Source organism: Gorilla gorilla, chromosome 4 (genome assembly GCF_029281585.2).
Source record: "Gorilla gorilla gorilla isolate KB3781 chromosome 4, NHGRI_mGorGor1-v2.1_pri, whole genome shotgun sequence".
NCBI classification, from domain to species: Eukaryota; Metazoa; Chordata; class Mammalia; order Primates; family Hominidae; genus Gorilla; species Gorilla gorilla.
The window spans coordinates 10,353,735-10,376,385 of record NC_073228.2 but is presented as its reverse complement, the minus strand read 5'-3'; the positions used below and the strand labels follow the sequence as shown (position 1 = coordinate 10,376,385).

The window sequence follows — 22,651 nt, the reverse complement described above, 5'->3', positions numbered from 1 at the left end:
GGGCAAGCACCTGCACGTGCAGGACAGCTGACAGCCACACACCAAGCACAGCACATCTGGACAAGACTGCTTGATGCTCCGGTGACTGGAGACCCGAGCAATGGGGGTTCGCTGCCTTCCAGAGGCTGCCTAGCCTGGGGTCAGTGGTCCTTTGTACTTTAGTACGGGGACAGTTAACCCCTAGGTTGATGTCAAGGAAATAAAAACCTGAGACTGAAACAAAAAGCCCTTAAAACTGTGAGCATTTCAGCAACACCGCACGCTCAGTGATTCTACAACCACCTCCTGGGTGCCTGTTCTGGGGTGGGCACTGCTCAAGGCAGAGGGTGCCTTAAATTGCAGCCTCCTCACTTGAGCAGCCACCACCCAGCAGTCCCATCTACAAGGCGCCCGATGGGTCCACCTGCCCAAGCTGTGCATGGGGGGCACTTACGTCTATGATGAGATACTCCACAGGCAGGGGCCGGGCCAGCTGGGTGATCTCGTTGCCAAACTTGTCTACGTCCTGCAATAGTCAGAGGGGAACAGCGGTGAGCAAAGACGATCAGTGGTAATGATTTTCCTTTCACATGCTTGTCTCACCTTTTATTTAATTAATTAATTTATTTATTTATTTTTTGAGACAGAGTCTTGTGCTGTCGCCCAGGCTGGAATGCAGTGGCATGATCTCCGCTCACTGCAAGCTCCGCCTCCCAGGTTCACGCCATTCTCCTGCCTCAGCCTCCCAAGTAGCTGGGACTACAGGCGCCCGCCACCACGTCCGGCTAATTTTTTTTGTATTTTTTAGTAGAGACAGGGTTTCACTGTGTTTGCCAGGATGGTCTCCATCTCCTGACCTCGTGATCCACCTGCCTCAGCCCCCCAAAGTGCTGGGATTACAGGCGTGAGCCACCGCGCCCGGCCTTCACTTTTTAAATTACTTCAAATCTTATTGAAGTGTATGGATAGCAGAAAGGAAAACGTGCATATTTTTGCAGTGAAACCACCTTCCACCACTTCTTGGAGCTCATTATAACCACAGCCTGAGAAAGCAGTTGTGCTCTCGGGCACTGGGACTCCCCACTGGGAGAGCACATCAAATGCCTCCCCTCCACCCATGGCGCTTGGCCTGGCACTCAGGCGCGATCTGCGACAGGCAGAAGGGTCTGCGTTCCCCTCAGGTTGGACCTGTGCCCTGTCTATCCTCCAAAAGCACATGAAGCCTCACAGTCTGAATGCTAACTCTTAGAATCTTACTCACACCTCTGAAAACCCGACTTTCCAGAAACCAAGTACTGGACATTAATAAAATAAAGGCATGCACAAATGAGCGCACACACAAATATGAAGACACGGGAACCCCACACCAATCTGTCAAAGTCTCAACTTGTTTTGCTTTGTCAGATGCACGGAACATAAAGTTTAATTATGGGGAAAAACGGCCAGCATATGTTCATTAATCATAAAATGACAATTAGATCTGATTTATGTCAAACATGCTGAGTTCAAACAGAGCTCCAGAAATAAATTCATAAGAACCAAAGCTTTTCATTAAAGATTCTGCAAGAGGGGGTCATATTTTCTATCTAAATCATCACTTAACATTATATAAATCATTCATTAAGTCATATATAAATTATACATCCATAATTTCCAATTATAGGGCCTTACATAAAAGTTTACGTTTATTGGAGCTCTCAGACCCGAAAGGATTGCCAAGCAAATCTCCCTGAGGTGTGCAGGGTGACGGGAGGCCACCCCCAGCACAACCACACCTTCCTGGGGATGTCAGGGAGCCCCGCTGTCTTCTGAGACAATCATCACAAGCTGTTACCAAGTCAAACCAAGTCCATTATCCTAATGAGAAGCCCCAGGCCCCATTTGGCCCTTGGCCCTGTTTCTTGCTTGAAAATTAAATTTCTGGCTGGTCCGAAGGTGGTGAGTTACCTCAGATGATTGTTAACAGTCAGTTACAGATCCAACTCCTTGTTCTACTCTCTCCCCCTTCCTCACTATTGTACTTGACTAGTCTTAAAAAATAATAAAAAAATTTTAAATTCAATTTCTGGCCTGAAATGTGTCTCAGTTCTCCATACCCTCACACCTTTTCTCTACTCACAGCTAGAGAGCTGCCAACAAGAACTTGCCTCTGCCCTCCCAGAGAAAAATGGTCCAAATAAATCCCACCGACATTTCCAGGAGGGCAGGAGAACGAACCTGGACTCTATTTCCATTTCACGTATTGCTCCCTGCCCCATCAAAGGCTACATTCCTGCAAATACACAGCTCTGCTCTGTTTGCCTTCCTTGGACACTGAAATGACTTTCCACCGACTTGGTTGAGGGTCGTGTGTCCTCCTTCCACGTGACGAGTGGCTGCCAGTCAGGACGGGCTTCCGCATTCTGCGCTCTGCTGGCTGTGATGGAGGCGCTAAAGACACAGGGCCCTACTGCACGCGGTCCTGGGGCCCCAGAAGAGGTGGTTTCTCAATGGAGATTTGGTAGGAGGCAAAAATCAAATCCAATCAAACTAAATCACCATTTCCAAAAATACACGCTTGCCCCTACAAGAAATAACCTGCAACAACTCACACATAATTAGCCCATCTGGAATTCATCTTCAAATCTAATTAAGCTCTAACATGCAGAAACATTTTTCCAGCACCTGTTCACTTTAATCTCCCCCTCTAGGGATTTTTCTTGTTAAATGCCCCTCTCTCTTTTTTGTGTCATGCTATTCTCTTTCAAACTTAACTACCCAACTGCACCTTTTCCACTCCCCAAGAAAATAAAGGTGTTGTATCCCCCTTTCCTCCCTGGGGAAACAGGTCACTTCTACCTCTCCCGCAAGCCTTCACTCAGATGTTTTCGCCAGCCAATCCCTAGGCCTACACACCATTTTAAAAGGCAATTACTTTTTATGGGCCTTAGCAAATGTCAGTTGGAATGCGCTGGGAGGAGGATGTCTTAATTCTAAGTTTGGCAGCCCTCAAAGTGTCAGCAGCTTTATCTCCGCCTGGAGCGAGGCACCAGGAGGTCGGAGGTTGTGGCCCCAACACCTCGCCACCCGCCAGAGGCCACTTCTGGAAGCAGTGGCGCCAAGGTCTTGACACCAAGAGAAATCCAGGGATCGATGTCTTTGTTAACTCAAAAGCAATGGGGATGCCCAGGGCACAGTGGCTCATGCCTGTAATCCCAGCGCTTTGGGAGGCCGAGGTGGGCAGATGGCTTGAGGTCAGGAGTTTCAGACCAGACTGGACAACATGGCGAAACTCCATCTCTACAAGACTGTCTCAAAACAAACAAACACACACACACACACAAACACAAAAGCATGTGGGCTTTATGCCAGGACAACAGTGAATTCCATTGATTGAATGGCATCAACCCTGCTTTAGAAAAGGTAAATGAAATCCTGAATGTGTTGCTTTTCTAAGAACTGGCAAGAAGGGGCACAAATGACACCAGGATCTGAGCCGCCACAGGATAACTCAGAAAAAACAAAGCTTTCAGACACTCGGTTTCTTTTCTTTTTTTTTTGAGATGAAGTCTCGCTCTGTCGCCCAGGCTGGAGTGCAGTGGCGCGGTCTCGGCTCACTGCAAGCTCCGCCTTCCGGGTTCAAGCCATTCTCCTGCCTCAGCCTCCCGAGTAGCTGGGACTACAGGTGCCCGCCACCACGCCCGGCTAATTTTTTTCTATTTTTTAGTAGAGATGGGGTTTCACCGTGTTAGCCAGGATGGTCTCGATCTCCTGACCTCATGATCCACCCGCCTTGGCCTCCCAAAGTGCTGGGATTACAGGCGTGAGCCACAGCGCCCGGCTGACACTTGGTTTCTTTTTTTTTTTTTTTTTTTTTTTTTGAGACGGAGTCTCGCTCTGTCGCCCAGGCTGGAGTGCAGTGGTGCAATCTCGGCTCACTGCAAGCTCCGCCTCCCGGGTTCACGCCATTCTCCTGCCTCAGCCTCCCGAGTAGCTGGGACTACAGGCGCCCGCCACTGCGCCCGGCTAATTTTTTGTATTTTTAGTAGAGATGGGGTTTCACCGTGGTCTCGATCTCCTGACCTCGTGATCCGCCCACCTCGGCCTCCCAAAGTGCTGGGATTACAAGCGTGAGCCACCGCGCCCGGCCGACACTTGGTTTCTTAAAAGCACCACTTAGAAAACAGTCCAGTCCATATGCAACAACTGGATGCACACAGAACTGGCAGCTGGCATTTCTCAGGGGCCAGCTGTGTGCACAGAGCCACTTCGTCCTCACAACCACACTGGTCACAGGCACTACTGCTGTCCAAGACAGGAAGGGTTACAAAGATGAGTGAACCTCCTAAAGCGATCAGCAAGGACAGCTGGACAGCCGTGTAGAGACTGGGCCCCCCACACTATGTGCGCAGGCTCCCCGCCTCCCAAGTCAGTGCCGGTGCTGCAGGGCCAGGGCACACGCAGGCCTCCCTCCTGCCTTTGGGGAACCTTGAAGTTGAGGCTCGGACCCCAACAGCCGTCTCACACTGAGTAAGACTCTCCCAACTCCACCGCAAGGGAAGATGCAAAATTTTCTCTTAGACTGGGAATATGCTATAATAAGTGATTCAGAATCTCTTCTGTCAATGGCAGTTTCTTGATTAATCGATAAACTTGCCTGAATAATGCTGGAAGCAAAGACAATCTCCTATGAGTGAAAAGGCTTATTTTAAAAAGTTGTGTGCTGCTGGGAAGATGCAAAATTTTCTCTTAGACTGGGAATATGCTATAATAAGTGATTCAGAATCTCTTCTGTCAATGGCAGTTTCTTGATTAATTGATAAACTTGCCTGAATAATGCTGGAAGCAAAGACAATCTCCTATGAGTGAAAAGGCTTATTTTAAAAAGTTGTGTGCTGCTGGGTCTTGTCCCAGCAAATACAACAGTGGGTTACGGGGCTATAGCAAACACAGCAGTTTGGTAACAACAAAGGAATAGATTGTAGGTAAGTGGCACAGAGGACGATGACCAGAAGTAAGACATGAGGAGACACAGATACCTTGTTTTACAATGAACAGTGGGACTAGGTCAACCAGGCAAACATCTAGAGAAGCACAAAAGCTAGATTCCTACCTGTACCAGTATCGTGCATAAATGGATTATGGATCTCAAAGTAAAATTAAATCCTAAAAGCACGGAAAGAGTATGTAGGTAGATGCATAGTTCTGAGGGAAAGAATTACAGTTGGCCGTTGCACAACGCGGGTTTGAACTGAGCAGGTCCACCTATAGGCAGACTTTTTTCAACCAAACACAGATTGAAAATACAGTATTTGAGGGCTAGGAAACTCATGTATACGGAGGTCTAACTTTACATATAAGCAGGTTGGAAGGGTCCACTTTGGGGCGTGAGTGCATGTGGACTTGACTATATATGGAGGTCCTGGAACCAATCCTCTGTGTCAACTGAGGGGCAATTGTACTTCCAAAGTACGATGACAAAGGCAGAAATTACAAGAAAAAGAGTTAAGGTATCTTTGAAATCAGAAAATATTTCAGCTTCTTTGTATAAAAGACAAAGAATGAAAACCTGGCGTGTGTTTGCAACACACGACAAAGGGTTAATATACAAAGACCTCACAAATGAATGCCAAAAATGATGAATCACTTTACAAATACTTAAGTGCACACAGAGGCTACTCACAAAGAAAACAGTCAATAAACACCGGAGACTCCCTGTGGTCAAAGAAGCACAGAGAGCAGGGTCCTGGGCCCCCCTGGTCCTTGCCAGAGTCACGGGTGCGAGGGCAAGGCTGGTCTGCAGCACCACCTGCAAGTGTCCACCCTGCCACATTCCCAGAGGAAACGTGGGAGGACACACAGACCCTTTGAGTACACAGTAAGCTTCGGCAACATAATCCTAGTTCTAGGAATTCATCCCAAGTAATTTAAAGCATGCACTAAGAATGAGTTACAGGGTCCACCAAGTGTTGTTCACAGCGCCAGATGCCAACAAACCCCACGGCCTGCTGAGTAAGCAATGCCTGGCCGCAGCAAGGGGCAGTGGGTTCCTCAGAGATGCCCTCTGGCCCCTCCACAGCCGGCTCCTTGAAGGAACGCGGTTCCCTTGCTGCTCCTATGCCCCCTCAGCTCCCCACGGCGCTCTGACTCGCCCCACCCCATCACTGTGTAGTCCTCGCCAGACTGCCTGTCCGCACAGCTCTCCAGACAGAGGACCCCAGCACTGTCCCTTGGCACCAGGACATCACCCTCCCACCTCTCCCAGACCCCTTCTCCTTGACCTCTTTAGAGCAGCCATCCTTGGAGTTGCTCAACGCCCTCTTCTTTTCTCCCTCTGAACCACGGCTTGGCTCATCTACTTCTGGGTTAATTTAGGCTTTCTCCACAGATAGTCTGAAAAGGGAACTATTGGCCTGTATCTCTTGCCTGAGCTTCCAGACCTGAGTCCTGGCAACCGTCTGTCCTGCTCCATCTTCAAACTCTGCGTGCTGGCACCTGGACTCACCATCCTCCCACACAGACCCATGGCTCTACTCTGGCACAAGTGCCAACCCTGCTCCCCAAAACCAGGAACCTGGCTTGAGCCTGTGCTCCTCTCTGCACACCTGCCAGGCCTCCGAACCTCTCAGTCCCAGCACACCACCCTCGTCCCCAAGGCCACAGGGAACTGACATGTGGCCTGGATTGCCAACACCACCAGCTTCTCACTGAGCTCCCCAACTCCAAACCATTCCCCACACTGCAGCCCAGGATGGGTCTTCTACAGCGGGGACCTCCCCTGCCCACCCCATCCGGCTGTCAGCACCTGTCCACTGCCTCTCCTAGCTGGATTTCAGCCCCACTCACTCCTCTAAACTTGCTGCCTTCTCCTGACTCAGGCTACTGGCATCCAATGCCTAGATTGTTGCAAAAGCTTCCTGCCTCCAGACCACCCCTCCTGACACCTCCAGCAGGAACATTCCAGAACTCACTTTCCATAAGTCTTTCCATGGCCTCCCACTGTCCACCACAAGCCACTCCAGCTAGACTGGCCCCCCCGGGTGCATGCTGTGCTCTCCAGGTACATAGCTTCAGCAGATTCTACTCCATGTGGCTTCCTCTCACACACTCCAGTCTCAGCACTGTGAATGGCCACCTCGGCGCCCCCTGCTCCCCAACAGGACACCTCCACAGTTTCCAAGAAGAGGGACCATGAGGGACCTGCTCACCATGGCACCCCAGGCCTAACACCTGACCCACGGGAAGCTCTCAACAGATAAACGGTACGACTGGTCCATTTTCTCACTGCTATAATGAACTGCCCAAGACTGGGTAATTTATAAGAGGTTTAATTGACTCATAGTTCAGCATGGCTGGGGAGGCCTCAGGAAACTTACAATCATGACAGGAGGGGAAGGGGAAGCAAGGCACCTTTTTCACAAGGTGGCAGGAAAGAGAAGTGCCGAGCAAAGGGGGAAGAGCCCCTTATAAATCTAACAGATCTTGTGAGAATGCACTCACTATCACTGAGAACAGGACGGGGGAACCACCCCCATGATTCAATTATCTCCACCTCATCTCTCCTTGACACCTGGGGATTGTGAGTCAAGATGAGGTGTGGGTGTGGACACAAAGCCTATCCATATCACAAAGGGTGCTAGGGGGCGTCCATTTTCTTCTTACCAATCTACAATATTTAATTTTTTCATAATAAACATACATTTCATTTCATATTTAAAATGTTCCATACTTATTTATTTAGAGACAGGGTCTCACTATGTTGCCCAGGCAGGAGTGTAGTGATGCAATCAAAGCTCACTGCAGCCTCGAACTCCTGGGCTCAAGCGATCCTCCTGCCTCAGCCTAATGAGTACCTGGGGCCACAGGTGCACACAGCATAGACTGCACGCATTACTGTTTAGTGTGGTGGCTCACGCCTGTAGTTCTAGCACTTTGGGAGGCAAGGCAGGTGGATTACTTGAGGTCAAGAGTTTGAGACCAGCCTGGCCAACATGGCAAAACCCCTCTCTACTAAAAATACAAAAAAGAAATTAGCTGGGCGTGGTGGTGGGCGCCTGTAATCCCAAGTACCTGGGAAGCTGTGGCAGGAGAACTGCTTGAACCAGGGAGGCGGAGATTGCAGTGAGCCAAGATCGTGCCACTGCACATCAGCCTAGGTGACAGAGTGAGACTCCATCTCAAAAATAAATAGACTTCGAGCTGTCTGATGCTGATCTTTAGATTTGAGACCCTCCTGCTGCCAGCCTCTCCCTCCTGCCTGGACAACACCCCCTTCACAAGTTCCTGGTCTAAAAGGCGGTCTCCACTGCAGCCTCCCCCTTCAGCTGACCCTGTGGCTTCCTGTGAGCAAGCTGATCCCCAAACCTGCACCCCATCGCTCCTGCCAGCTCCACCCACCTCTGCCTCCCATCCTCATTGTACTGACCTGTCTCCAGATGCCCCAAAGCTGTCCCTGACACACGGACCATGCCCCTTCCTCTCTGTGTGCCAATTAGCTCCTTTGCTGGACACCAGGAAGCAGTACATGCCCATGCCAGTATCTCCCTTACGTTAATAAAAACCCAAACAAGAAAACTTCTCAATCCCACTTCCCATACTGGTGACTGTCCTTTGCTCTCCCTTGCAGTGAAACCCCCCGAAAGAGTCATGCAGCTTGCTGATGTGAGCTCACCCCCATTCTCCTCTGTGAGCTCACTCTCGGCAGCTGCTCATCTACTACTCAGCCAGGCTCATCAAAATTCCCAACACCCCTGAGCTGCTGAAGGCAAAGCCTCCTCTCCTGACTCACCAGGGAGCTCCTTTCTTGCCTGTCTTCCAGGGTGCTATGCTCCTGCCCCTCCTCCCCAGCTCCTGCCTCCCGGTGCTCTCCACCTCATTCCCCCAAGGAGGGGTTCTCCTCAGCCATCCCCTCCAGGATGGACAACTCGGCCTCTCACCAGGCCTCAAGCACCACCCCAACACCATCTGTACCATGTGCCTCTCCCAAGCAATGCACTCACCCCGGGTGGTGTCTCTGCACTAGCACATCACCAGCAGATCCCCGGCCTTCCAGCCTGGCCTGGACACCCTGGAGTCTGCCTGCCTCTTCTCTCGATCACACCACACACTCAACCCCCTCACTACTGCACAGCCATCTCTACTCTCTACCCTAGTCTCCTTTTCCAGCTCCGAGCCCAGCAGCCAGAGTGATCGTCTCACAGCCCCAGCACAGCCATCTCCCTTCAGCACCTTTCAGAAGCCCTCATCTCACTTCCAACCATAGATTCAGCTTCCAGGGGCCCCTCCCACCTCTACCCCAGCAGGCCACCCTGCTTATCACTCTCTGTGTGGGGAACAGGCTGCTGCCTCTGTCTGAACAATCTCCTCCAGACACCCCCAGAGCTGCTCTGCCAGTTGACACCTTTTCTCCCCTCTCAGGACTCGACCCACCAGGGCACTCCAAGCTTCTCTACCCGTTCCGCTGGGGTGGCCCACCTCCCCTGCTGCAGCAGTCTCCCCGATGCAGGGAGCCCTTCTCCATTCTCCATGAACTCCAGGGCCTGGCAATTCACAGGTGTTCTCTGAACATGAGAGAATGGATGCTGTGAGAGCATCGCACAGTGAATCAGGTCAGTGCTACCAAGGGCTTGGCCACCCAAACACAATAGCTCTCGCTCCCCGCTCAGCTCCGAAGGGCCCAGGGCCAGCCTCCCACGCCCAGAGCTGGGGGCCTGGGAGAGACATGGCATGGAAGTACAAAATCCCCAGTGGCCCTGGGCCAGCCCACCTGTGGGCTTATGCCCGTCAGACTATTTCCTCATGGCTGAAGGAGAAGAAAATAGAGATTTTAAAACACAGTAAGGCTGGAAGCAGTGGCTCACACCTTAATCCCAGCACTCTGGGAGGCCAAGGCGGGTGGATGACCTGAGGTCAGGAGTTTGAGACCAGCCTGGCCAACATGGTGAAACCCTGTCGCTACTAAAAATACAAAAAAATTAGCCAGGCATGGTGGCGGGTGCCTGTAATCCCAGCTACTCGGGCGGCTGAGGCCGGATTGCTTGAACCTGGGAGGCGGAGGTTGTAGTGAGCCGAGATTGGGCCACTGCATTCCAGCCTGGGCAACACAGCCAGACTCCAACTCAAAAAAAAAAAAAAAAAAAAAAGTCAGTTAATAAAATCACCATGTCACAAAAGAACTGGAAGCCAGCCCCTTGTCAAAGTGCCCAATTGTTACTTGTCCTCAAGAGGCTCCCTCAAACCCAATCAACCAATTCTCCCTGTCCCAGAGGAATAAGCCCTGTGGACGCCCAGACCCTTGGCATAGGTGCGGGCAGTGAGGAGACAACTGGCTCCAGCCAGAGGGGCAGCCAGTCCTCCAGAGCACCAAGGCCACCTCTCCTCACTCCCCCACAACGATTACAGAAATCAGCCAGTGAAGGCAGTCCATGGGAAGACAGTATACTCCCGGGGCGCCAGCCAGCAAGGTGGTAAGGGCACAGCTACAAAGCCAAGTCAGATTCCAGACACTAGAGCCACTGTCCCATGTCCAGAGGAGTGGAAGTAAAAGGACTGGAGGCTGTGTGATCTCTGTGGCAGAAAGGTCGTAGCCTGCCACATCCTCACACATCACAAAGACGCAGGAAAGAGCATCTTGAAAGCAGAGGCGCAGGAATAACTTAGACCTTCTGGGCAGAGCTAGTAGCCTCGCTATGCCCTGGATGGAGTCCCAGACCATCTCAAAATGTCTCTGGGACGTGCTGACAGCAGAGATGTGCTTCCATGGTGGACCCACCACACCCTGGTGTCAGAGAGGGAACATGAGGAGGGCTCCTCTGTACCAAAGAACACCCGAGGGGCCCAGACACCACAGTGAATCACCAGAAAACATGGAGCATAGACGGAGCCAGTCGGAAGACTTACTCGGGGAACATTTCCAGAGAACTTATGATTCTAGGAGCCCAAGCTGAGGCCCAGTGGTTGTCCCGCAGGCTGCAGCAGCAGCACAACCAGGAGGGCCATGAGGTAAGCAAGCTGTGGCATGACGGGCATGAAAGGGCAAAGCTGAAGATGCCTGCACATCACATCCATACCAGGTTTTCAGCTGTGATGCCCGATGAGGGGCATGGACCTGAGTTTCACCTTCAGTGGGAAGCAGCTGAACACCTAAGCATCTAGCAGTGTTCTGTGTGTGTATGTATGTCTGCATGTTTTTGGAGGAGTCTTGTTCTGTCGCCCAGGCTGGAGTACAGTGGTACAATCATAGCTCATTGCAGCCGTGAACTCCTGGGCTAAAGAGATCCTTCTGACTCAGCCTCCTGAGTAGCTGGGACCACAGGCTCATGACACAGCACCCGACTAAGTTTTTTTTTTTTTTTTTTTTGTAGAAATGAGGTCTTGCTATGTCGCACAGACTGGCCTCGACTTCCTGAGCTCAAGCAATTCTCCCACCTTGGCCTTCCAAAGTGCTGGGATTACAAGTATGAGCCACCACACCTAGTCTATTAGTATTCTTTTTAAATGAAAAGACAGGAGACAGTCAAGCGCCTCCTGGCTGTACAACAGTCTACGAGTGTGAGTCTTGTCCCTGTGTGATGGGCAGGAGGTCCCAGCCTGCCCAAACAAAACCCCCACCAGCTGGGCTCTGGGGCTGCACATAAGGCTCCACAGCTGCAGGCTCTTGGGGCTGACGGGCAGTGAGCCACAGCCAGCCTCCCGATTCGAAGAAACACACGAAAACCCAAGGAGCCTCCCGGCCAGGGCCAGGCCTCCTCCCTGCGGCGCTGCCCCTGCGCACTCACAACTGAGCGCCCGTGTGCGCCAGCACAGCAGCCACTGCCACATGACGCAGAGTGTGTGACACACCCATGTGCATTCATGGCTGGAAAGTTATTTTAAACTCTTCTTCCTAATTATCAAGAGAGATGTTAGTATGACTTTTTAGTGAGCGACTTGGAAATATCTATCAAAACTCAAAAAACCTTCCTCCCCAGCAATTCTATTTTGAAGATATACAAAGATGTCACAGGAGGAGGTATAGGGTGTTAAATGTGGCACTTTCTGTAACAACCAGGAAGAACCAAAGGCCATCAACACAAGACCAATTAAATACATTCTGATTTGGCCATACAGTCAATAAATGCACTCATTTATTCTCCATAATTACAAGTCTTTGTTTTGAAGTTAAAAGAATAGAAAAGGAAACAAGAACTCTACCAGATGCAAAGAGTACTTATCATTAAATATGTTTTCTTCATGTTTCTCTGCAGGGCACAAGTGTTCCCTTTCACAAGAAAGGTGAAAGAGAAAAGCCCCACTTCCTGCCACCTGGCTGCCCCAGAGATGAGTGAGGCTGGCTGGCCCTAGTCCCTCGGGAAGCTCCTGGTCCTCACAGGACTATGTGTACACCCATATGCTTTCCTAAAAAACTACACGTGAACGATGACACAAATGTGCCTTCAAATCACTTCTCCAAGGTCAGCATCTGCACAGCTCCCCTCATCTGTCCACAAGGCTCTTCCTCGTTCTCTTACTGGCTACATATGGGACAGGGCAAAGCTGTAGACTCTCCTCCCTCCTGAAGGACAGTCAGGAAGCTTCTACTCCCACCCCGTGTGTGAGTGCATGTAAATGTATGTCCACATCCATGTGCAAACGCCTATATGTGTCTTCAAAAAAACAACAAAAAAAATTGATATTATACTCTAGGTATAGATGCACTTTTAATTTTACTTTCTAAGTTTTACCCCTTATCTTTAAATAATTTGCAAACACATACCTTTAGTAACCACATGCTATCCCAGAGTCCAGCTGTAACTCAATATCCCCTTGGGATGGGGCTTTTCAATTGTTTCCAATTTTTATTGCCAGAGACAACAACATGATAAACAACAGCCTTAGACAAATATTGGTGCAGGTTTTGTTTACAAGGCCTATGTTACCTTCAACCACAAAGTCCATGGGAGGACTAAAAGGATGACTTCAATGTTTGCTTTTACAGTTCTCTTTGCTCCAACTGATATTTTCCTGAAACATGAGAAATCTGTCTCAAATCCTACAGGGCTATAAACAATTTTGGGAAGTATTTCTAGCCTATTCTCGCTAACAGAGGGCAAATAAGCACTCTATGAAAACAACAGAATGATTAAGGAAATGTCACATATTTCATGACAAAAGGGAGCTCCATCCCTAAGTGCAAGAAACTTACAATAATGCATGGAAATAAAAAAGCCAATTTCCAGTCTGAAAAGGGTATTTAAAAATAATCCTACAGCAAACTCACAGTTAACGATAAAATCCTAAAAGCACTTGCTTTACAATTAAAAGCAAGACAAAGGTGCCAGAGACTTCCACTGTCATGAGTGCTGTTTGGGACATCCCAGGCAACACTGGGAAAAGCCCAGAGAATGAGAAGGGCTGATGATGGAAAGGATAATACGTGTAGGAAATGCGAAAGACTAAACTTATAAATAATAATACTGAGGAACAGATAGCAGTTGCTGGATACAAAAATTTACCTGTTTCAAACAGCAACAGTTTAAAAATGTAATTTTAAGATAGTGCTATTTTGTAACAGGCTTAAAAAAAATTAAAGTACCTAGGAATAACCTAACAAATGATAGGTAAGACCTCCACAGAGAAAACTGAAAACCTTTCTAAGAGACATTAAAGAACATGGGAACGAGGTCCGGCACGGTGGCTCACGCCTGTAATCCTAGCACTCTGGGAGGCCGAGGTGGGCAGATTGCCTGCTGAGCTCAGGAGTTCAAGACCAGCCTGGGCAACACGGTGAAACCCTGTCTCTACTAAAATACAAAAAATCAGCCAGGCGTGGCAGCGTGCGCCTGTAGTCCTGGCTACTCGGGAGGCTGAGGCAGGAGAATTGCTTGAACCTGGGAGGCGGAGGTTGCAGTGATCTGAGATCGCACCACTACACTCCAGCCTGGGCGACAGAATGAGACTCTGTCGCCAAAAAAAAAAAAGAGTATGGTATTAGTTCTGGTTTAGGAAAACTGGCCAACGGAATAGAACAGAGTCCAGTAACATCCATGATTCATGGAGATGACTGACGACAGAGAAGCATCAAAGATTAAAAGGGAAACAAAAGTTTGCTTTTATTCCCAAAACTGTGCTCATATTAGCTGATTATCCACATCGTTAAGAAAGAAATCAAGGTCGGGTGTGGTGGTTCACACCTGTAATCCCAGCACTTTGGGAGGCCAAAGTGGGCAGATCACGAGGTCAGGAGTTTGAGACCATCCTGGCCAACATGGTGAAATCCAATCTCTACTAAAAATTTAAAAATTAGCCAGGCGTGGTGGTGCACACCTGTAATCCCAGCTACTCGGGAGGCTGAGGCAGGAGAATCGCTGAACTCAGGTGGCAGAGGTTGCAGTGAGCCAAGATCAGGCCACTGCACTCCAGCCTGGGAGACAGAGGAAGACTCCGTTTCTGGGGGGGGGGGGAAAAAAAAAGAAAGAAAGAAATCAGAGGCTGGGTGCAGTGGCTCACATCTGTAATCCCAGCATCTATAATCCCAGCACTGCGGGAGGCCGAGGCAGGCAGATTGCTTGAGCCTAGGAGTTCAAGACCAGCCTGGGCAACATGGTGAAATCCTGATTCTACTAAAAATACAAAAGAGTTAGGTGGGCATGGTAGTGTGCGCCTATAGTCCCAGCTACGCGGGAGGCTGAGGCAGGAAGATCACGTGAGCCCAGGAGGCAGAAGTTGCAACAAGCTGAGATCACGCCACTGCACTCCAGTCTGGGTGACAGAGAGAGATGCTGTTTCAAAAGAAAAATATAGGTCAGGCACAGTGTCTCATGCATGTAATCCCAGCACTCTAGGAGGCTGAGGTGGGTAGGTCACTTGAGATCAGGAGTTCGAGACCAGCCTGCCCAACTGGGTAGGAGGGAGGAAGGGGAGGCAGGGGCCTGAATCCAAACCAGATAAGAAGACCCCCAGCAAAGGGGACCGTGGCACTGAGATGGAAAGCCCCTTCCCTCCCCTCCTGCAGGAAGTGAGTGCTGGGAGATGAGGGTCTGGCAGAGACTCTGGAGACACAGGAATTTCAAACATGCAGCCATTCTCCCCCCTCAAGATGTTTGCAGCTGGGTGTGGTGTAATCCCAGCACTTTGGGTGGCCTCACGCCTATAATCCCAACACTTTGGGTAGCCAAGGTGGGCAAATCACTTGAGTCCAGGAGTTCAAGACCGGCCTGGCCAACATGGTAAAACACAGTCTCTACTAAAAACACAAAAAATTAGCCGGGCAGGTGGCACACATCTGTAGTCCCAACTACTCGGGAGGCTGAGGCACAAGAATCGCTTGAACTCAAGGGGCGGAGGCTACAGTGGACCGAGATCGTGCCACTGTACTCCAGCCTGGGTAACAGAGCAAAACTGTCTCAAAAAAAAAAAAAAAAAAAAAAGATGCTTGCAAAAGTTTTAAGGTACATGGGATACCTACATATTTAAGCTGTATGAGGCATGAGGAAAACAAGAAACTTCTGGACAGACTGTATCTCCCAGCCTTTCAGGTCCAATGAGACAAAGATTTAAGGAAGACTGTCACCTCACAAAGAGCTCTACCAGGCTCTCAGATGGCACCCCTAAGGGGTTACACTGTAGAAAAAGGGAAGGATCAACAATAGACGAAGTCTCATCAAAATGCAAGTCAGCTCTGACCAGCTACTTGCCACCTGGATGGAGATGGACAGCTCACCACCACCACGTTTCCCATGGAGGAAAGGAAAGCCCTCTCTGGAAGAAAACACCCTGCTAGAGTCTCTGGCTTGTGATACACAATGAGCAGCACACCACACACACTCAGCACCCCAGTAACAAGGACAGACAGACAGATGGTCCACAGAAAACACATTGCAGCTGTAGACCCACATATGCTAACCCATAATTAGAAAAAAAAAATCAATCAATTAAAACTGATGCAGAAATAGCAGGTGATATGAGTTAGTATATAACAACATTAAATTAATATAGGTCGCGCGCAGTGGCTCACGCCTATAACCCCAACACTTTTGGAGGCTGAGGCGGGAGGACTGCTCAAGGCCAGGAGTTCAAGATCAACCTGGCCAACATAGTGACACCTTGTCTCTTTATTTTTTTATTTTTTATTTTTTTGAGACGGAGTCTTGCTCTGTCACCCAGGCTGGAGTGCAGTGGCACAATCTTGGCTCACTGCAAGCTCTGCCTCCCAGGTTCACGCCATTCTCCTGCCTCAGCCTCCCGAGTAGCTGGGACTACAGGTGCCTGCCACCATGCCCGGCTAATTTTTTGTAGTTTTAGTAGAGACGGGGTTTCACCGTGTTAGCCAGGATGGTCTCGATCTCCTGACCTTGTGATCCGCCCGCCTCAGCCTCCGAAAGGGCTGGGATTACAGGCGTGAGCCACTGCGCCCGGCCGACACCCTGTCTCTTTAAAAAAAAAAAAAAAAAAAAAAAAAGAAGACAGAGTCTAGCTCTGTTCCCCAGGCTGGAGTGCAGTGGCACGATCTCGGCTCACTGCAAGCTCCGCCTCCCAGGTTCACGCCATTCTCCTGCCTCAGCCTCCCGAGTAGCTGGGACTACAGGTGCCCGCCACCACACCCGGCTTATTTTTTGTATTTTTTTTTTTTAGTAGAGACGGGGTTTCACCGTGTTAGCCAAGATGGTCTCAATCTCCTGACCTTGTGATCCGCCCATCTCGGCCTCCCAAAGTGCTGGGATTACAGGCATGAGCCGCCGCGCCTGGCCGAAAAAAGTTAATATAACTGTATCCTCTATGTTCAAAGAGTTAAGTAGAAACACAGGAAGCAATTAACAACTTAAACTTTTGGAATGAAAACTACAATGTCTGAGATGAACAATATGCTGGATGAGATTAACTGCAGATGAGACACTGTAGAAGTCCACATCAACGAATGTGAAGACTAATAGAAATTATCCAAAATGAAACACTGAAGAAGACTGAAATGAAATGAACAGAGTATCAATAAACTGCAGGACAACTTCAGGCAGCCAAATACATGTGTAACTGGAGCCCCCAAAGGAGCAGGAAACACCAAAAAGAAAAAACATTGAGTAGCTGCAACTGGCATGATTCTAAAAAAGGTCCCGAAACATCTCCCACAGTCTTCTCATCTCCACCCCCATCCTTGAGACAGGGTCTCGCTCTGTCACCCAGGCCTGTAGTGCAGTGGCACAATCATGGCTAACTGCAGCCTTGACCTCCCCGGACTCAGGTGATCCTCCTACCTCAGCCTCCTGAGTAGCTGGGACTACAGTTCATGCCACCACATCTACTTTTTGTAGAGACACGGTCTCGCTATGTTGCCCAGGCTGGTCTTGAAGTTCTGGACTCAAGCGATCCTCCTGCCTTGGCCTCCCAAAATGCTGGGATTACAGGCATGAGCCACCATGCCAAGGCCCCATCTTGTCATCTTTAGAAACTGAGACTGTCTGTGTTGCAATGGTCGGCTTTGGTGTTACTGATCTCAAACCCAGTGCATGTAGCTCCACTTCTGGTGAGAAGCCCTACGCCATGGAAGCATGAGTAGCTAATATCCAGCCCCAGAAACGTGACAGAAGCCTTTAGTGACAAGCAGGGTTCAACCACAGCTGACGAACGGCTGCTATAGGCAGAATGCACCCAAATTAGAAAGGTCCAAGACAGGTTCACACCATTCTCCATGTACAGAGTTCTTTTTCTTACCATACTTTTACCTTATAAAACACATCAGGCACGTACTGCTCACTGCTAGACTCCTTGGCGTAGCCAAGCTCCGGGGCGTCCTTGCACGGCAGCAAACACTCATCACGGACCAGTGCCATACACTGATTGGACACCTGGTACCCTTCAAAGTGGACTTGGTTGTCAGGACCACCTGCAAGAGAGAGACCTTTAAAAAGAGTCTACCAAACGGCATTCAAAACCAGTCCATATCTGTTAACTCTTCACCTCTGATCAACAGAAAAAACAAACCCTCAAGAGTTTGTCAGGGCTAAGAGTTAAAAAATGTTCAGTAGTCGGCCGGCGCGGTGGCTCATGCCTGTAATCCCAGCACTTTGGGAGGCTGAGGCAGGCGGATCACGAGGTCAGGAGATCAAGACCATCCCGGATAACACGGTGAAACCCCGTCCCTACTAAAAATACAAAAAATTAGCTGGGTGCGGTGGCGAGCGCCTGTAGTCCCAGCTACTCGGGAGGCTGAGGCAGGAGAATGGCGTGAATGGCGTGAACCCGGGAGGCGGAGCTTGCAGTGAGCCGAGATTGTGCCGCTGCACTCCAGCCTGGGTGACAGACTCCATTTCAAAAAAAAAAAAAAAAATTCAGTAGTCAATGGCTGGGTGGCCACAGCACAAGACCTAGACACGCAGGTCAGGACACGCTGCAGCTCCGCACACACTTGGCTCCACACACAGGTGCCACTAAGGACGTGCCATATCAGAATCAGGAAATCAAGATTGTTAAACTTTTGAAAAAAAGAAAAAAAGGAAAAGAAAAGGCTCAGATTACGCCTGTAATCTGAGCACTCTGAGAGGGCAGGGCGGGAGGACTGCTTGAGCCCAGGAGTTTGAGACCAGTCTGGGCAACATAGTGAGACCCTATCTTTACAATAAATCAATCGATCAAAAAAAAAAAAAAAAAAAAAGATTGTTAAACATTGTCTAGCATCTGCCCCTAAAGCCAGGCTTAGTGTCATCAGCACTTGGGCTCCTGGTTCATAATAACACCAGGGGTGTAAATGGCAGATAGATCCCTAGGCTCACGGTAAGGATGGGAGGATAAATTCATCTGGAGGCAGAGATGGGGGAGGGGGTGGGAGAAGAGCAAGACGGAAACTATTTTTAATACAAATCCAGTCATGGTATTGTATACACAGCAGCCTCTGTCTTACAGAAACCTACAAGGCCGCCACGCACAGTCAATGCCACCAGGTGTCATCACACAGTGTGGAGGTGCAGGTGCCACTCCACGGCTGTGGGCAGACCTGGGAGCCCAGCTCCTCCACGGTTTCACCCTCCACACCGCCCACCCCGTCCTTCTCTCCCAGTCTCCACTCCATCGAAGCCTCCAGAATGGCTTCATGTGGGGACAAGAGAACTACAGATCATGGCTGAGAGGCGGCAGTGTGGTCCAGTTAGACCAGGTCCCTGAAGTGAGCTGGGCAGATGATGCCATGGGGGCAGCCTGAGCCTTTGGAGGAGGCAGGCAGGCATGGGGGAGACGCCCACCGCCGCAGAGGTGTGCTTCCAGAACTGAAGTTACGTGCTGACTACAATCTCATTATTTTTTAGGTATTTATTTATTGTTTTAGAAGTAAGGTCTTACTATGTTGCCCAGGCTGGTCTCTAACTCCTGGCCCCACGTGATTCTCCTGCCTCAGCTTCCCAAAGAGCTGGAATTACAGGTGTGAGCCACTGTGCCCAGCCCTCAACATTTGTTATAGTTTTGGATGAAAAAAAACCCTCAATACCTCTATTTCAGTTTCTTTGACAAAAAGAATCACTTATGATCAGAAAACAGAAACGTAGTGCACGTGGCTTTCAAACATGCATCAGAAAGCAAACCTGACGGCCACACAATCAAAAAAGGTGAGGGAGGAGGTAGAGCTGGCCGCCATGAAGCTCTCAACACACACAGGAGGCAAGTGATGGCTGGCTTCAAAACCCTGGGTCAAACTCGCTCCAAAGGCACAGTTCACCAGCATAGGATTTTCTCCCTGCCCCAAACCCAAATGCTCAGGAGGCAGCCAGCCCTGCACAAATGACCACTAATATCTCAGCAAAGATACAGGCACCTCACTTGCCCGTGTGCTTGGTGGCATAAATGACGCTGAAAGAATGCAGGGCTCAGAGGGAGCAGAGGCAAATGCTGGATAGAGCGCCGGGGAGCCACGGTGCAGATATCTGGTTAGGACACCATGAAAACCTGGACTGGGCTTGGCGCAGCAGCTCACGCCTGTAATTCCCGCACTTTGGGAGGCCGAGGCAGGCAGATCACCTGAGGTCAGGAGTTCAAGACCAGCCTGGAAAACATGGTGAAACCCTGTCTCTACTAAAAATATAAAAATTAACCGGGCATGGTGGCGTGCACCTGTAATCCCAGCTACTCAGGAGGCAGAGGCAGGAGAATCGCTTGACCCCAGGAAGCGGAGGCTGCAATGAGCTGAGATCATACCACTGCACTCCAGCCCGGGCAATGGAGCAAGACTCCAACTCCGGAGTAAAATAGAAAGGAAAAAACAAAACAAAAAAAAACCTGCTCTGGTGTTTGGACTGGTCATTAACACGATAGGTCATTCAAGAAAGAAAAATCTAGCAGTTGAGAATAAGAGAAAAATGGAAAGCAGTATTTATAAAACTGAAGGCTGTTTATAAACAGCAAAATTGGCCATATGGATAATCTTCAAGGGTAAATTCACGGAGATGAACTGCAAACTCCCCTTTCCACATGCAGCAGCAGGAAATACATGTCCTGATGGGTTTGTGTAACCCTGCCAGAACGGCTGGCAGGACAAGTTAACTATCATTCCCTTCACAAATCAGCCAGTCAGGAAATCCCTACGTGGGAAGGATCACAGGGTCTACAAAGAGGCAGTGACAGCAAAACCTCAGCTGCTATTGAATCTGAATGCATTTCTGGTTTTTTAACCAGATCCCCAGCAAGTAATTTTAACAGCCCGTAAATGTAGAGTATGCTAGACTATGAGGACACAGACGCCCAGCCCAGTGTGGGGGGTAAGTTCTACACTGCACTGTCCTTCCACAGGGCTCCTCAGGGTCACTCGAGCAAAGCGCACACTTCACTGGGGCTCTTATACTCTGAAGCCTCATGCCAGAGAATACTTGAGTACAATGAAAGGGGAAAGAGTAAGAAGGACAGATGCAGAGGGAGAGGCGAGGCCTCCGCATCCCAGCCAGGACCTGAGTGCTGTCGGCAGGGGCGTCCCACACCCTATGCCACATGGCTCAGTCTGAACCTTCCTGTATAAGGAGTGACATGGGACGGGAATGCAACAAGTACAATTTGCAACAGCGCTATGGGGTCCCCGCATGCCCGTGACCAAGAAACCCTAACACAGGGGAAAGAGCACACTTCACTTGAGTTAGAAAAACCTTCATCCGAGCTGTAGTGATTAAAAGCACGCATGAGGATAAGCACTCCTCAGTCGGCCACCACCCTCGGGAAAGGGAGAACATGGCGAGTCTGAGCACCAAGAGGGGTGATTCACACAGACACAAAGGGGCTGCCACTGCCTATCTGCTTATAAATTAGGTTATTTATTGTCTCTCAGTTCTAAAACCTTTCAGTAAATACCAATTCCAGAGGCGAAAAAAGCCCAAGGATGATCTACATAATCTCTCAACTCTCAACAAGAGGTATGACTCAAATTCAAGGTGGTAGCCCCCAAGTTAGAAACTGTAATTCTAAAAATGTGCCAGTTCTTCTGGCCCATGGAATAATTTCTCCACAGAAACAGTAATTAGACTGGGTACAGTGGCTCACACCTGTAATCCTAGGACTTTTTGAGGCCGAGACAGGCGGATCACTTGAGGCCAGAAGCTCGAGACCAGCCTGGCCAACATGGTGAAACCCTGTCTCTACAAAAAATATAAAAATTGGCCAGGTGTGTTGGCATGCGCCTGTAATCCCAGCTACTTGGGAGGCTGAGGCACAAGAATCATTTGAACCCGGAGGCAGAGGTTGCAGTGAGCCAAGATCGTGCCATGGCACTCCAGCCTGGGTGACAGAACAAGATTGTCTCAAAAAAAATTAAAAATAAAAAAATGAAAGATCCTCGATTTCACTCAGAATAAAATAGACATTAAAACCACACTGAAATACTGGGGAACTGTTCCATATCCCACAAGACTCTGAATGCCGGCTACACACTTGTGTAGGCAAAAACCACTACTTACAATGATAAGAGATTAGAAGCAATTCTATTTTATAAATAGCCACAAAACAGACAGGCACAGTTGTAATGCACACTGAATTCTCTGGGACTACAATAGTGTAAGCTGAGGCAAGGGCACACTCTTCTGCTTGGAACTGGGTGGGGAGCTGTTGAGTCTCTCAGGAAGCCACGTTGTTGACGGCAAGGCCAGCTGAGAGGCCTGGACCCAGCCCTGTGCTCAGCCCTTGCCCACACAGGCCAGCACGGATCCCGCTGTGCTGTCCTCACGAGTCAGTCCAGAAGCACTGACGCCCCTAAACGTACGACTTTATTCTGTTTCTTTCCCATCACTTTCCCTTGATGTTACAGTTAGGATACTACTCTGCCTTCCATTTCAGAATTCTGTGTGTCGGCAGCCTACGTTAACTATGTTACCCACGAATTTTATTTCTGCATAGTAAAGGGGTATCACAAAGTGTTCTAAAAACAGGAGTTGAGTCTGATAGGCTTGGAAACTACCAGCCTACACTACTGTACCCAGATATCAGCCTACATGTGGCAGGGGTGTGGGGATGTGACACCGAGAAGAGTATGACGACACTTTTCTCCCCGTCTCTAAATACAACGCTGGCCAGGCAGAATTCTAAATGACATGAGCGCCTTTGTTCTCTGCTCCCCTCCTGGGTGCCCAGTGCCCACTGCCTGATGCCCCAGCTGCTCTCCAGCTACCCTGAGTCCCCCACCATGACAGCACCCTTCCCAGGGTGCCCTAACAGGTTCTGTAATGCAGAATTCCCAAATCCTCCTTCAATCCTAGCC

General features: G+C 49.6%; 1 protein-coding gene across 4 annotated transcripts in view; it reads right to left on the bottom strand.

Moving 5' to 3' along the window:
* Positions 1-22,651, bottom strand: part of NPLOC4 (NPL4 homolog, ubiquitin recognition factor) — an 81,208-nt gene that overhangs the window by 14,740 nt on the left and 43,817 nt on the right. For all 4 annotated transcript variants that reach the window (XM_019026452.4, XM_055389439.2, XM_019026451.3 and 1 more), the window contains exons 12-13: positions 17,655-17,815; positions 434-505 (exon numbers count right to left, since the gene is read on the bottom strand). In XM_019026452.4, the coding sequence (XP_018881997.1) occupies positions 434-505; positions 17,655-17,815 (233 nt within the window). The remainder of the gene's footprint in view (positions 1-433; positions 506-17,654; positions 17,816-22,651) is intronic.